The sequence below is a fragment of the Cydia strobilella genome, chromosome 7, assembly GCF_947568885.1.
Source record: "Cydia strobilella chromosome 7, ilCydStro3.1, whole genome shotgun sequence".
Classification (NCBI taxonomy): domain Eukaryota; kingdom Metazoa; phylum Arthropoda; class Insecta; order Lepidoptera; family Tortricidae; genus Cydia; species Cydia strobilella.
In genome coordinates, this window is record NC_086047.1 from 10618474 (window position 1) to 10634331 (window position 15858).

The 15858-nt window shown below is 39.7% G+C and overlaps 2 protein-coding genes across 2 annotated transcripts in view; one reads left to right on the plus strand and one right to left on the minus strand.

Annotated features, from left to right (window-relative positions):
- Nucleotides 1-127: 127 nt before the first annotated feature.
- On the minus strand, nt 128-3959 carry LOC134743129 (uncharacterized). The gene is made up of 5 exons (XM_063676470.1): nt 3647-3959; nt 3276-3400; nt 2786-2998; nt 2290-2332; nt 128-2190 (listed from the first exon to the last, which is right to left on the minus strand). The coding sequence occupies exons 1-5, from the start codon at nt 3741-3743 to the stop codon at nt 2087-2089; spliced, it is 582 nt and encodes a 193-aa protein (XP_063532540.1). The 5' UTR covers nt 3744-3959; the 3' UTR covers nt 128-2086.
- A 2524-nt stretch (nt 3960-6483) lies between these two features.
- The window catches only part of LOC134743151 (5'-3' exoribonuclease 1), a 37485-nt gene continuing 28110 nt past the window's right edge, over nt 6484-15858 (plus strand). Inside the window, exons 1-8 of the mRNA XM_063676494.1 lie at nt 6484-6582; nt 6757-7054; nt 8645-8871; nt 11145-11197; nt 11984-12144; nt 12430-12594; nt 14801-15083; nt 15571-15731. Coding sequence (XP_063532564.1) covers nt 6980-7054; nt 8645-8871; nt 11145-11197; nt 11984-12144; nt 12430-12594; nt 14801-15083; nt 15571-15731 — 1125 coding nt within the window. The 5' untranslated portion in view covers nt 6484-6582; nt 6757-6979. The remainder of the gene's footprint in view (nt 6583-6756; nt 7055-8644; nt 8872-11144; nt 11198-11983; nt 12145-12429; nt 12595-14800; nt 15084-15570; nt 15732-15858) is intronic.

Sequence of the window (15858 nt, forward strand, 5' to 3'; positions counted from 1 at the left end):
ATGGTCGTTGTTGATTAATATCCTGCATTACGTACCTCAGTATTTATTCTATTGCCAGTTATTTTCACAAATACGTTGTTACCTAATCTTAATTATTAAGTTATTGGGAATAAAGAAAACTCCTGAAGCCACAATACAATGTCTATTTATACTTAAAGAAGAAAGAATACTTAAATTAAATCTTGTTATAAATTACGTTTGTAAATAAAAATAGCCAGTTACACACAAACATAAATTACAGTAAGACAATGCCAATCTGGATAGGCAAAATACACACTTGGTGGATTACCAAGTACTTAAAAATAATGTCGTTTGCTTCCTAAGGAAGGTACCTAACACACGGCGACTTTTTGCAGCGATGCAACCGCGATACAGTATCGATACACTTGCGATGCTGTCGCTGGTCATATGTTATATACCCTCGCACAAGTAAACACGATTCTACAGCGCTACTGAATCGCTGCATATAATGTGCTACCTCCCTAAGCGTCCAAAAATCATCAATGAATAAATTAAAGTAAAATTTACGTGTTAGCAATAGGATTTTATTTCAAAATAAATAAATTTAATATTATTATTCAATTCATATTGCTTCGAAGTGAAAAACGGATAAACACTCTTTCTGGTTACGGGCTTTTATACTCTCGCAAAGTGAAATTACTCCGTTCCGCGCGGCTCGCGTTCGTCCTGTTTATGTTTACCGTGATCGACGGATTATCGGGACTCCAGATTAGTTAGGCTCTACTGTAATCACTAGTTCTAACAGCTACTTCAAAACGTTTGAGTTAAATGAATATAAGTACTATACAAAATATTTTAGTGGAAATTTTAAAAAACTCGAGTAGGTCAACTGACTCACTTCGCAAAAGTAGAATATTTTGTATGACAAAAAAATTGCATTTCCACCATATAGGTAAACGTCTACTGTGAATTTTACTGTTCTTCAAAAATCTAGCATCAGTAAAAAATATGTAGGTTTAGAATAGTCTGCTAAATATTTTTGGATCATTACAAATGAGATTAAAACAATAATTTAGAGGCAGTTTTAGTTTACGTAAAAAAGCTTTCAAGTTCCTATATTTTACAAGAATAATCAGAAAGTAAGAAATATAAAATGTTTAGTAGGTAAGTACAGCAGTAGAAATGTTAAGTATACAAAACAACGTCGTAAATATTTATACCTACTAGTAGTGTGTCAGTTTATATCACTGCAATTTACATATAAATAATATTGTTTGCTAAATTTTATTTTATTTTTAAAAACATGATCCACGTGTTTTAGAATCAGTATTGCTACAACAATCATTGCTGATGAAAGAATAAAAATTTGACTCACTCATATTATTTTTGAACAGGTACTATGTTAATCATCTTTACATACAGTCATCAATCATTATCAAAGTTCCACTTAACCTGTAAAGATGAAAAATATAAAAGAAATCATTTGAAAATATCTCAGTTGACAATGCTTTTAGGTAACCAATTATTTGTGATAATCTTATGGATTTCAATACTACTTTTCATCTAGTTACTTTTGCAACATCTTATTAATCCTTTGACCGTCCAAGACGCTAGACGTCAACTGACGCGCGCGACTACAGCCTTTGTGCATTCGGAGCAAACAAAACTGTGTTCACGTCTTTTCTGTAGACATACTCAAAGTTAATGGCTATAAAGGTTAATTTTCTTATTTAACCCTTTTATCCGCATGAAAAGGCACTCCTTTTAATAAGTATGATAAAATCGTCACCTACATGCCCACAAGCTGTTAACTATTGTTCACAAGAGAGAAAACTTGTGGTCAGCAAACCTGTACCTACAGTTTTACCTCCTTTTTCATGTGGATAAGGGTTAAATAAGAAAATTAACCTTTACAGCCCTTAACTTTTGGGTATTTCTACAGGAAAGACGTGAACACAGTTTTGTGTTTGACCCGTTCCGTCAAGGTTCCTGATGACGCGCCGCACGCGATAAGCGTGGCGATCAAAGGGTTAAATTGAAACCAGCACTTTTGTGGTGTACACTCAATATTTGCTACAATGTCTGCATGGCCCTTAGCTAACTTGATAAGTTGAGTTTTCATATCTCATCCCAGTGTGAACTCGTCCATGCCTTTAGGGTATGACGTGTATATCACTGTGGTCTCAGTCTGTGTCTCATTGTCATTCTCGGCCTGGTCTGGTATTCCATCTGGGAGGAAATAATTTTAAATAAATGTGAGCAACAAAATATTTCAATAGTGATAATTAGAATTCCTTGAATGTGTTTTATCTGTAAAAGTTTTCTTACCTTCATACAGCACTATTGTTTTGTTAATTTTCTGAATTGTTACCTGTAAAAATCAAATTATGAGGATTAAGACTTCAGGCCCCGATTCAGAAACCTAGGGCCACTAGGCACTTGGTATAGCAGAATTTAGTGGGGCCCCCTTCTTCATCTCAAAATTATTGCTAGGTTGCTTGGGCCCCTAGGCCTGGGCCTTGTGGGCCTATGAGGAAATCTGGCCATGTAAGTATTCATAAAGTTCTAGATTTACCATACATACATATATAAAAAATATGTTGTACATACTATAAACGTACAATTAGCTATCCAGATAAAAAAAACTTGACACCAAGCTGAGTGGAAACATTGTCAGTAACATGGTAATGCTTAAAAGTGTTATATGACAATGCTAAGTATTACAAATTTTATTCTTTTCCAGTGTTCCCAAGCATAACAGCCACAAGTGGACTTTGCAATCCCCAAAATTAAACTAAAAATTCCTAGCAAATTGTTGACTTACAGGAGAAAGCACAATCTCTCTATATTTCTTCAAATAGAGTTTCAATGGTTCCACATAGTTGTCAAAACCCAGTGTATTCATAGCAAACAGGACATCTTCCCCATTTATGGTCTTTCTCTTCTCCACCTGACAACGGTCACTGGCCTCACTAGTGACAAATGAAATAAACTCTGAGATGCATTCTTGAACACATTCTCGGGCATCTTTAGCTATCTGAAATGCAATTGAAAAAATATCTTTTTTGTCAAACCCTGATCAAATACCTATCAAAGCAATTAAAAATACTTTTAACAAAAATCTATTTTAATTAATGGCCTCTATTTTATTGTAATACTTGTCAATCATCATATTTTTTAAGTTCTTTAGATATTTAGTACATACCAGCTACTAGGTGTTACTCAAAGTGCAGTGAATGAACAGATTTGGATAAAATTAGGCACACTAATTTTATGGGAGACTGTCTCAGATTATAGTTTTTAGTGAACATTACCTTTCCATTTTCCGGAATGGCCCTCTTCATAATCTTTGCAATGTTGGCTATGGGTAAAAATCTGTCCTGTTCCCTAAGTGGTGCATGTTTGCCCATGCAAGAGTCAGAATTATTCTCTTCTTGATCTGAAACAGGAACAATAGACAATGTATCTACAAAACCATATATGATCAATTCCTATATTACCGGCTTAATACCCCATTATGGAATAGTAGTAACAATCCAATTTCAAGTGTCAGATGACAGCTAATACTTTTAAGGAAGGTATTTATGCTAAGTGAAATTGATTAAACTTAATTAAACAGTAGCATTATGTTTATCAATTAACTCATTCGTACATTTAATTGTTATAATTAGTATAGCGCGCTTACCGAGTACATCGTCTGAATGAACAACGTAAGTCTCGTCATCGACCAAGAAGCCTCCGTCTAATCGGACGAGCTCATTACCGAGTTCGTCGCCCTCCATGTTCAGATAAAATGATGCGGAGGTTAGACCCAAAACATCAACACCCCTGGCGCTATGCCGTCGATCAAGCTGCAGAACAGAAGCAGCCAAAGACTATCCCACGGCGGCTGAGATAGCACTTCAATTAGAGGCTCTACTCCAAACATAACCGATTAAAAGAATTTACTCGAAATCTGTGACTCGATGCAACCAAGACACACACGCACAGCACAAGCACAACCTAAACAATTGAGTGACAATTGTTTAATAGATTGTATTTGACAGTACCCAGCTGTATTTTACTTTTATCAACATGGTTGTTTGTCCAAGTTAGACTGAAATCACGGTCGCCTAGCTTAGTCCGTATAGCTGGTCAAGCAAATCTTTTCAGTAGAAAAAGGCGGCAAATTTAAAAAAATGTAGGCGCGAAGGGATATCGTCCCATAGAAATTTCGAAATTCGCGCCTTTTTCTACTGGCAAGATTTGCTTGACCAACTATAGTTGGTCGGTGTCTGGCATAGACCTAGCATTACATAGACCAGCTATACGCGTGCGCCCGTAAGGGATAGACATAGATGACGTCATAAACGTGGGGATACCATATTGGCAAAAATCACCCCAATATTTGATATCACGTTGGGGCGATTACCCTGGAGGCAAAGTTAGCTTGTTTGACGGTATTAAAAAATTGTTAAATAAAATGTCAATGGGCCGTTCTTTTTAGGCGTATAAACAATGAAATACCTCCTATAATTCGCGCAGGTGGTACAAAACTAAACATGTTTAGTAAATAAAACGTAAAATAAAATGTATTATGGGTTTTAATTTAAAGAAATCACAAATCGCAATCACACCAATTAATGTACACCACATTTAATCTTCACAACATTTGTTTATTTATTTTTTGGAATTAGAAGTACGAAAAAACTTCGAGGTCAAAATTACCCATAAAATTATGATATTTTCATCTGGTATCCCTAACATGATTGTTATGCAGCTAAATTAAAAAGAAGTTTAAAGATGGCTGACCTCAGACTCCTACCTACCTACGTAATTTGGGCGGATAATTTTACAAATAATGTTTTGTTAATTTGCGTAAATAATTGTGATATTTTTATTTAAATCGTTTGATTCTACATTGCTTTGAGTGTAACGTAATTTTACGATGTTATTCTCACATATTGCGTTAAGAGGAAGGTGTAAAATACCGTACTTACGTGTGAAAGGTTATGATCTCATATTTTTGCTCAGAGCGGCTATTACAGCCGATTACAGAACAATTCACCAGTATTTTATCAAGGTTCAAGCATTCAAAACGCTAACCATCACTATATTTCATAAGGGAAAGCACAATTTCATACAAAACAACGATAATTAAACAAGCAACGAACAAACATGACATGTCACGTACTTATTTGTTTGCCACAACCTCGGTTGTGGCAGCGGTGGAAAAGTGAAACTATGACAAGGACAAACAATAACAGCGCTTTCTCTGCTACTCCTACTGAAAGATACATAAGACTATCCCGTTCGGTCATTTTCCCCCACTCCTCATGACCGATCCAGTTATACTAGATTCATGGTGTCTGGCTAATGAAAGATGAACCTGCAAACTGCCTACAGTCTGGCAAAACTGAGTAGAAATTAAAAAGTGGCAACACTGTAGTGTCGTCCCTTTCAAATCAATCTTGAAAAATGGGACGACACTACAGTGCTGCTACTTTTTAATTTCTACTCTTTTTTGCCAGACGTACAGCCTGCTGCCTAGTGCCTGCAAAGCAGGAGGAGGTCCCGGGTTTAAATCAAAGGTTTAGGGCCCTCCACACTTGTGCGTGGATCGCGGCGTGAAGCCGCGAACGCGAGTGTGGAGTCTATAGTTGGTGAAACTAAATTGTCAGTAAATAAGAGCAAAAAAAAACTATACTCATCCTTTTCTTTTGGGTGCTAGTACTAGTGTAAGACAAAATTCTCTTTGTCTATGTTTGAAACGAGACAGTCCTTTGACAAACTATATTTCTCAGATTTATGACGCTCGCTCCACACTCGCGTTCGCGGCTTCGTGTGGCACAAGTGTGGAGCGACCTTCTGAATCCCAGTAAGGCCCATACGCGCGTTAAAAAAGCGTGAGTTTGAATGACATATATGCTATTTCGAAGTTTGGTTCGCGTCAAGATGGCGGAAAAGCATCAGCTGATCGAGTTCAACTGCTATTTATCTATGGCATCATACGTGATTTAGCTATTTTTCCATTTTGTTTTGTTGTAAAACCGTAAAATATAGCCGCTTTATATAATATACTTATTATTTGTCTTGCCACATATGAGTCAAAATACTGTGTAATGTGGCGTCTTGCCAGTTCGCGCTTCGCGCCTCCCTTGACGCGGGCTAATAAACCGACAAAAAACGGGGAACTAGGCGTGAACAATCTGCGAAATCGACGCCACACTTACGTTCGCGGCTTCGCGCCGTGATTCGCGCATGAGTGTGGGCCCAAACGTCAACGTCGCGACATGTTCTCTCCGCGAAGTCGCGCCGCGATTCGCGCACATAGTCTGGAGGGTCCTTTTGGTACAGAGTAAAGTCGCTCCAGACCCTCAGACTACGCGGCGCGAAGCCGCGAACGCGAGTGTGGAGTCGATATCGCTGATTACGAACTAGACTCCACAAGTCCACACTCACGTTCGCGGCTTCGCGCGGTGATTCGCGCATGAGTGTGGAGGGTCTTTATAATATATTTTCCAAGTCCCAACATATATTATACTACTCTTTGGTCCCAACCATCAAAAACCAAACCATCCAATCCAACCAAATACCCTAAAATAACCAAGCCAATTTTTCAACACGGCACAATCCATCAATGTGCATCAATGTACTTAAAAATTTCAAATATATTAGCGTATAGTATACTCAGTGTTCGATAGTTTATTCATTGATTCATAATAATAATGAATAATTCATAAAAAGAATATTATGTAGGTATAAAGTTTTAGTGGTTTTTAAACAAAATAACAGTATGTACTGTTTGCGTTGCAGGTCAGCGACTTTGATTGCTGTGGAATAGATTTTTGGCCAAAAACACCTGAATTTCTATTCTATTCTACAGAAACTCCAACGGCTATCAATCAGATCCTGAAACACACTACTGCAGATGTGTAAATTTAAATATGTGATTGTTATATAGGTTAACTCTTGAATCAGTATTTCAACACAAACTATAATAAGCAAAAAGATTTTTTGCTGATCATAACCTATCACCATGGGAGTTCCTAAGTTCTTCAGGTATACCAGTGAGAGGTATCCCTGCCTCAATGAGCTTGTCAAACAATATCAGGTGAGAATCTATTTGTTGTTTTTATTATATTGCTGATAAACGAGTTGTCCTTATCTTATTGTTGTATAAAGCTGGCCATACACACTAGGGTATGCCTGCGCAGTTTTGCCTGTACAGTTCATCTGCACAGGTAAAGCTGTACAGCAAACTGCACAGTCCAATGCCACACACACTCCGTTTTACCTGTGCAGTCTGCGCAGGCTTACCCAAGTGTGTATGGCCAGCTTAAAATGATATGCAGTAACAATCATAAGATACTATTTATAGGTAATTTAACTAGCAGAATGTAATATATTTCAACTTTTTGGTATCATTTTGACAATTAATGACCACAACAAGCAGTAAATTAAATCCTTAGGGGACAGTTATGAATAAAAATGTAATTATAATAATCATACTAAAATCAAATTGTTTCATCTATAAGAGAACTGGCGATGGCGGAATGCCATATGCCGCCAAGAAATGTACATGTGTACATAAAAATGTCATTCTATAAATTTATTGGCTTGTATTACTACTTTTACTGGCATAGCAAATGAAAACAACACCAATTACTATTCTTAGCAATTACTTTTAATATAAGGTGCTAATACTATAATTACAAAGAAGTTGTGCTATATTATTTCACATATTAAATGGCCTGGTGCTGACTCACCTATATATTACACACCTATATATTCCATGCTGACCTTAAAGCTGCGTACGCATTTGAGCGGCTCGGCCCGAGGCATGCTCGCCCCGAGCGGCGAGATGCGCGTGATGATGTGTTTATGTTTGGCGTCGTCGGACGCGATAACAGCTTCTGAGGTGCCTTTGAGCACGAGGTGCCTTTGAGCACGGTCACAAGACCAACCCCCTGGCTGGCTCACGGCGCGTGAGGCGCGTACAGTTTTGAGCAAATAGGGGAGCCGTGCCTGCCTCGACCCGAGGCTGCCTCAAATACGTACGCACCTTACATGTCACTATTACAACAGAAAATTACTTTGAAAATGTCTTCATTTTTGTCTTAGTAGTTACTCAAAAGTAATAACTAATATGTATATGTATGTAGTAGAATTAGACCAAGCTAACTCTGCATGGCATTTGCAATTTGTGAGCCCGACGCGACGCTGCAAACCCTGCCGAACACTCCACTTTGAGCATCTATTCAGGCCTTACACTTAAGCCTTTTGTACTTTTCTTTAAAATTTAAAATACATTAATTATTTATAAACGAAAATGGATCCTGCTGTAGTTTCTCTCTTCTGAGGCTGTTGTAGAGACTGCATGTTAATATTAATAATAGCATATTAAGCAAGAAAAAGTGACAATACATAAATTACTAGATTGACCTGTTTTAGCAGAGACCAGCAGCCACTGTGAGACTTAAATGACTAAAAATGCCTGATACATTGTTTTTTCAATCCTTTTGATAAAGCTAAGAAGTTAATACATACTGATTTATGCAGTTTATTGCTGCCACAGCCACACATGTCACATCCTCAACAGCAGTTGTCATTCTGGCGGAATATACCTTGAAAATTAATTCTAAAATATCCTAAGATAGATCTTTTTGCCTTGCACTGTACTAGTAAATATAAAATATTTCAGATACCAGACTTTGACAACATGTACCTAGACATGAATGGTATCATCCACAACTGCTCACACCCGGACGACTCCAACCCTCACTTCCGTATAACGGAAGAGAAGATTTTCCAAGATATCTTCCATTATTTGGGCATACTGTTCCAAATCATTAAACCGAAGAAGCTGTTCTTTATGGCTATTGATGGTGTCGCTCCAAGGGCTAAGATGAACCAGCAAAGAGGCAGGAGGTATGTCAGAACTAAAAAAAAACTATCTAGAACTAAATCAAAAAGAAGTAACATCCATTCCTGCTTCATTTTTATACGTATTATGAATATGGAAGCAACATCTGTCTGTATTTTCTGGCAATAAAGGACCATGGGCAACTTTGTATGGAGCCTGGTCCAAAAACCAACAGAAATGAGAGTTAGGTCATTAGATAGTTATTTCTATGTACTTCATTTTGTTCTATGGGCACTAAGCGGAATTCCATTGCAGAACTTATATATTGGCGTTTTAGTCTAAATATCGTCACCCTTATTATCTAGGCAATAGAGTCCAAGTAAGTAAATTAATTGCTGCAGGGTAGATGTTCGCGCACTTCCGGGTGAGCACGGCGAATGGTTTGCCGCACTCGCCAGGCGGGGGACTCTATTGCCTAGGTAATAAGGGTGTCGACATTTTGACTAAAATACCAATATCTCAGTTCTGCAATGGAATTCCGCTTGGTGCCCATAGAACGAAATGAAGTACATAGAAAGTACCTTTCTAATGACCTAATTTTCAACTCTGTTGTTTTTTGGACCATTTTGACGCATAGTCCTTTTTCATTATTGTAGTTGCTTTGCATCATATCTAGAATCTTATAAATGTCATGTGTTTGCACTTTTACAGTAGGTACATTACCTAGTCGGCTCATAAGTTCTGTCACTGGCCTTTAAAATTTAAATTTGGAACTCCTAAAACAAAAACCGTTCTGCATTTGAATTTCGAATCTTTATTAAATATTTGAGTAGTATAATTTTGCAATTTTCTGTTTTCTTCAACATGGAGTGGACGCTTAAAGATAGCCGTACCGCAATAATTGCACTATATCGTTGTGGTCACTCGCCGACAAATTTTTTTAAGCTACTTGAAAATTTAAAATTCTCTCTAAGATTTGTGTATCGTACCATAGAAAGATACAGTGAGGTCTCTAGTTTAAATGACAAGAAAAGAAGCGGTCGTCCGCGTACAGCTAGGACTCCAGCGGTTGTACAAGCAATTAGGGCACGCATTGCCAGAAATCCCGCTAGGAAACAAAAAGTTATGGCCCTCCAGATGGGTTTGAGCAAAAACACGGTGAAAAGAGTGCTTAATCAAGACCTGAGACTTCGTGTTTATAAACGAAAAACTGGCCATCTTCTCAATGGTCGGCTTAAAGCTTTAAGGCTTAAAAGATCTAAAGCTTTATTGAAGAAGTACGCTAAAAATAAGCACCGTTGTATACTGTTTTCGGACGAGAAAATTTTTGACATAGAAGAAAACTGTAATAAACAAAATGATAGAGTGTACGCTCGCAATAGTAAAGAAGCGTCTAATAGCATTCCCCGTATTCAAAGAGGTCATCACCCTTCATCTGTGATGGTTTGGCTGGGAGTTTCTTATGCGGGCGTCACTAGTATGCATTTTTGTGAGAAAGGAGTAAAAACTAGTGCCAAAGTGTACCAAGACACGGTGTTGACTAATATTGTGAAACCACTATCCCATACGATGTTTCTAAACCAGCATTGGGTTTTCCAGCAGGACTCTGCTCCAGCCCATAAGGCAAAGTCTACACAAGCCTGGCTCGCCTCCAATAAAATCGACTTTATACGGCATGAAGATTGGCCCTCCTCTAGCCCAGATCTTAATCCTTTAGACTATAAAATATGGCAGTATTTAGAGGAAAAGGTGTGCTCAAAACCTCATGCAAATCTAGACTCGCTGAAAAAATCTCTTGCTACGGCAGTGGCCAATATCGACATGAAAGTGGTGCGTGAATCCATTGACAACTGGCCACGAAGACTTCAAGCCTGTGTAGATAATTATGGCGGTCATTTTGAATAAATGTTATACATTTAGATTCTCTAGTTTATAAGCTTTCAAACGCTGTACAAATTATACGGAATAAACTTAAACTTTTGATTTTATTTGATACTATGTATATGACAGAACTTATGAGCCGACTAGGTACAATTTTAAAAACAATTTATTTTATGTGACAATTTTGGTTTGACTAAGTCCCGATTAAAAGTTTTCCTAGATAAATATTATTGTGTAAAAATCTTAAAAGTTTAAATCAGAGTTTTGGTTTGTCTATATTTCCGGACAAGTGAAGCGAATTAAAAAAAATCTTTGAATGGAATTTCGTTTCTTTAATTAAAAAAATAAAAGAATGTCCCATTTAAGTAAAATGAGCTAACTTAAGGTTTTAAAATACTTTCCCTCCATGGCCCGTAAATTTTTTCCACACTGTATATCATCATTGTTTTCTCTATAGGTTCAGATCTGCCAGGGAAGCAGAAAAATTAGAAGAAGAAGCAAAGTCTAAGGGTAAGTTAAGGGGCCCACTGATTACCAGTTCGCCGCACGATATCACCCAATCAGTTGTTCGGAACTTTCAACTTTTTGTTCTAACTGACAGGCTGATATCGTTTGGCGTTCTATGTATTTTTAAGTATTTATATATTATATATATATCGTTGTCTGAGTACCCATAACACAAGCCCCCTTGGGCTTACCGTGGGACTTAGTCAATCTGTGTAAGAATGTCCTATCATCATCATCATCATGTCAGCCGATAGACGTCCACTGCTGGATATAGGCCTCCCCCAAGGCTCGCCACTCCGACCGATTCTGTGCCGCTCGCATCCACCGAATTCCCGCGACCTTCACCAGGTCGTCGCTCCACCTCGTTGGAATGTCCTGTTGAATGTCCTATAATATTTATTTATTATTTATATTTATTTATTTATTTAGTACAGGTCCAATTGCAGCTCACCTGAGACCGCTATCTGACCTCCTACTCATGAGGACTCACGCGAAGTCGTAGCGTAGCATAGCATACTCCGTCTGGTACCGAATACAAACGGATTTATTTCGAGAAATAATTTAAGGATTAAATATTCCAAACTTTAATCGAAATTAAACTATCGTGAGACATATTTCAAAATATTTAGATCAGTACGGTTTCACTCACTATTATTTTTAGTCGCTTTTGGCTACATGTTTCGGATTCTTCGGGAATCCTTCCTCAGGCACGAGTGTCCGCGGCGGTTGTACGTCGTGCACTCGTCGTGCACGTGCATTCCAAACATTAAACTTTGGCATTGTTTATAGGTGAGGTCCTGCCCACTGAAAAGCGGTTCGACAGTAACTGTATTACACCAGGGACTGTGTTCATGGCGCGTTTGCACGAACAGCTTAAGTACTTTGTGAAGCATAAGATGTCCACCGATCCTCTGTGGAGCAAAGTGAAAGTTATCTTGTCAGGGCATGAGGTAAGGACAAAATTAAACAGTAACTAACACCAGTAGCAACAGTAACAACAGTGAAAAAACCATTATTGATCCAGCGAGCGCGAAGTTCGATATTTGTATGAAATATTTTGTCGACTCACTTTTTGGTAATATAGCTCACAGAGTGACTAGTGACGATGTATGTTGTTGTTTATTTTATTTATTTAAGAAAACAGGGGTGCTATCTTGGTGACAAGTCAGCGTCTCAAATGCTATTACATTGGACTAAAAATATCGGTTGGTGGTACAAACGTAATAATTTTCCAGACCCCAGGCGAAGGCGAGCACAAAATTATGGACTACATCAGATGGTCGCGCTCACAGCCCGAATACGATCCGAACACCCGTCACTGCCTGTACGGGCTCGACGCCGACCTCATCATGCTGGGCATGTGCACCCACGAACCGCACTTCGCACTGCTCAGGGAAGAGGTCAGTTATATCTGACACGTCCACACATGTCCTACATCAAACGACGACCCGAACAAGCACTGCCTGTACGAGCTCGACGCTGACGTCATCATGCTGGGCATGTGCACCCACGAGCCGCACTTCGCACTGCTCAGGGAAGAGGTCAGTTATATCTGACATGTCCACACATGTCCTACATCAAACGACGACCCGAACACGCACTGCCTGTACGGGCTCGACGCCGACCTCATCATGCTGGGCATGTGCACCCACGAACCGCACTTCGCACTGCTCAAGGAAGAGGTCAGTTATATCTGACATGTCCACACATGTCCTACATCAAACGACGACCCGAACACGCACTGCCTGTATGGGCTCGACGCTGACGTCATCATGCTGGGCATGTGCACCCACGAGCCGCACTTCGCACTGCTCAGGGAAGAGGTCAGTTATATCTGACATGTCCACACATGTCCTACATCAAACGACGACCCGAACACGCACTGCCTGTACGGGCTCGACGCCGACCTCATCATGCTGGGCATGTGCACCCACGAACCGCACTTCGCACTGCTCAGGGAAGAGGTCAGTTATATCTGACACGTCCACACATGTCCTACATCAAACGACGACCCGAACAAGCACTGCCTGTACGAGCTCGACGCTGACGTCATCATGCTGGGCATGTGCACCCACGAGCCGCACTTCGCACTGCTCAGGGAAGAGGTCAGTTATATCTGACATGTCCACACATGTCCTACATCAAACGACGACCCGAACACGCACTGCCTGTACGGGCTCGACGCCGACCTCATCATGCTGGGCATGTGCACCCACGAACCGCACTTCGCACTGCTCAAGGAAGAGGTCAGTTATATCTGACATGTCCACACATGTCCTACATCAAACGACGACCCGAACACGCACTGCCTGTATGGGCTCGACGCTGACGTCATCATGCTGGGCATGTGCACCCACGAGCCGCACTTCGCACTGCTCAGGGAAGAGGTCAGTTATATCTGACATGTCCACACATGTCCTACATCAAACGACGACCCGAACACGCACTGCCTGTACGGGCTCGACGCCGACCTCATCATGCTGGGCATGTGCACCCACGAACCGCACTTCGCACTGCTCAGGGAAGAGGTCAGTTATATCTGACATGTCCACACATGTCCTACATCAAACGACGACCCGAACACGCACTGCCTGTACGGGCTCGACGCCGACCTCATCATGCTGGGCATGTGCACCCACGAACCGCACTTCGCACTGCTCAGGGAAGAGGTCAGTTATATCTGACATGTCCACACATGTCCTACATCAAACGACGACCTGAACACGCACTGCCTGTATGGGCTCGACGCTGACGTCATCATGCTGGGCATGTGCACCCACGAGCCGCACTTCGCACTGCTCAGGGAAGAGGTCAGTTATATCTGACATGTCCACACATGTCCTACATCAAACGACGACCCGAACACGCGCTGCCTGTACGGGCTCGACGCCGACCTCATCATGCTGGGCATGTGCACTCACGAACCGCACTTCGCACTGCTCAGGGAAGAGGTCAGTTATATCTGACATGTCCACACATGTCCTACATCAGACAACGACCCGAACACGCACAGCCTGTACGGGCTCGACGCTAACGTCATCGTGCTGGGTATGTGCGGGTGCACTTTCGCACTGCTCAGAGAAGAGGTCAGTTATGTCTTACATGGAGTTTAGGGCAAGATACATTGGTTGCAATAACATTTAAAAAAAAGTTTTCCATAACATGTATCAATTTATGTCTGCTTGAAACGGGTAAATGTGTAGAAAATAAATTACGGCCGCACGCAATGTTTTTGAATGAAATATCTTTTCCACGCTGAAGAAGTCATTACGTGATTGTGATTGTCTGTAAGTCACAAATTATCACTGAAACAATCGAATAAATTTACTAATTAAAAGAAAGAGAAAAACATTTCAATACTAGCTTGTCTCCGTAAACTGTACACTTACCCTTACTTAAAAAAGGTCACAGTGGTCGTATTTACTCGCGGCTGCGTAACTCACACTAATATTGTATTTTACATTATGAGTATTTATGACCTTTTTGCATGTTAAGTGCAACACATCTGGGGCACTGTAGTACCTCCGCCGAGATAGTAATTCTAACATTAGGTACTTACTTTAGCTTTCTCGATTAATTATGCAATCTTTTTATTTAATTTCTCAGGTGAAATTCGGAAAAACTACCCAACGAGCGACCAGCCCTGAAGAAACCAACTTCTACTTACTCCATTTATCATTACTAAGAGAATACCTTGAACAAGAGTTCATAGATATAAAAGACAAACTACCATTCCCCTACGACATAGAGAAAATTGTCGACGATTGGGTGCTCATGGGGTTTTTGGTGGGGAACGATTTTATTCCCAACTTGCCTAATATGCATATAAGTAATGATGCCTTGCCGGTACTATATAAGACTTATATGACGGTCTTGCCTACTTTAGACGGTAAGTAATTGATAACTCGTACATTGTATTTTACCGATTATTGATAACTGATAATCGTTTGCAAGTTTAAGACGATGAGTGTGTATTATTTTGTTTTCCAATTGTAATTGTTACCTAAATAAATCCATCTATAGATAATATTTAAGGTTCCGTACTCAAAGGGTAAAAACGAGACCCTATTACTAAGACTCCTCTGTCCGTCCGTCTGTCTGTCTGTCACCAGGCTGTATCTCATGAACTGTGATGAACTAGCTACAGTTGAAATTTTCACAGATGATGTATTTCTGTTGCCGCTATAACAACAAATACTAAAAAGTACGGAACCCTCAGTGGGCGAGTACGACTCGCACTTGTCCGTTTTTTTATAGTAAATATAAATGATATAACCTATTTTACATTAAATTTTTAACAATAACATTATACTATGGTGTGAACTGACAGTATATTTATATTAATATATTTACTAATTCTGTAATAACTTGGGCAGGTTACATAAACGAAGCCGGCGACTTAAACTTAGCCAGGTTCGAACTATTCATGCAAGAGTTAGCCAAGATTGACAAAGAAAAGTTTCAAGACACGTACGCTGATCTCAAGTACTTCGAGGGTAAGACCGGCAGGCGGCCCAATCCTAATGAGAGGAGAGAGGTATTTATTGCACATATTGTATATTGTTTTTTTGCAAAGCGATATCGCGTTCGAAGTGGTCAAAATGTAAATGTTTATCCCCTTATTGATAAATCTTAACGCGAACCTGGCAGGTAACTATTATTTT

Excerpts from the sequence above, each read along its gene's own strand:
- LOC134743129 (XM_063676470.1), bottom strand. The coding sequence starts at position 3,743 with ATGGAGGGCGACGAACTCGGTAATGAGCTCGTCCGATTAGACGGAGGC. Across the intron at positions 2,999-3,275 it reads CCATTCCGGAAAATGGAAAG|ATAGCTAAAGATGCCCGAGA; the intron begins GTAATGTTCACT and ends ATTGCATTTCAG. Across the intron at positions 2,191-2,289 it reads AACAATAGTGCTGTATGAAG|ATGGAATACCAGACCAGGCC; the intron begins GTAAGAAAACTT and ends ATTTCCTCCCAG.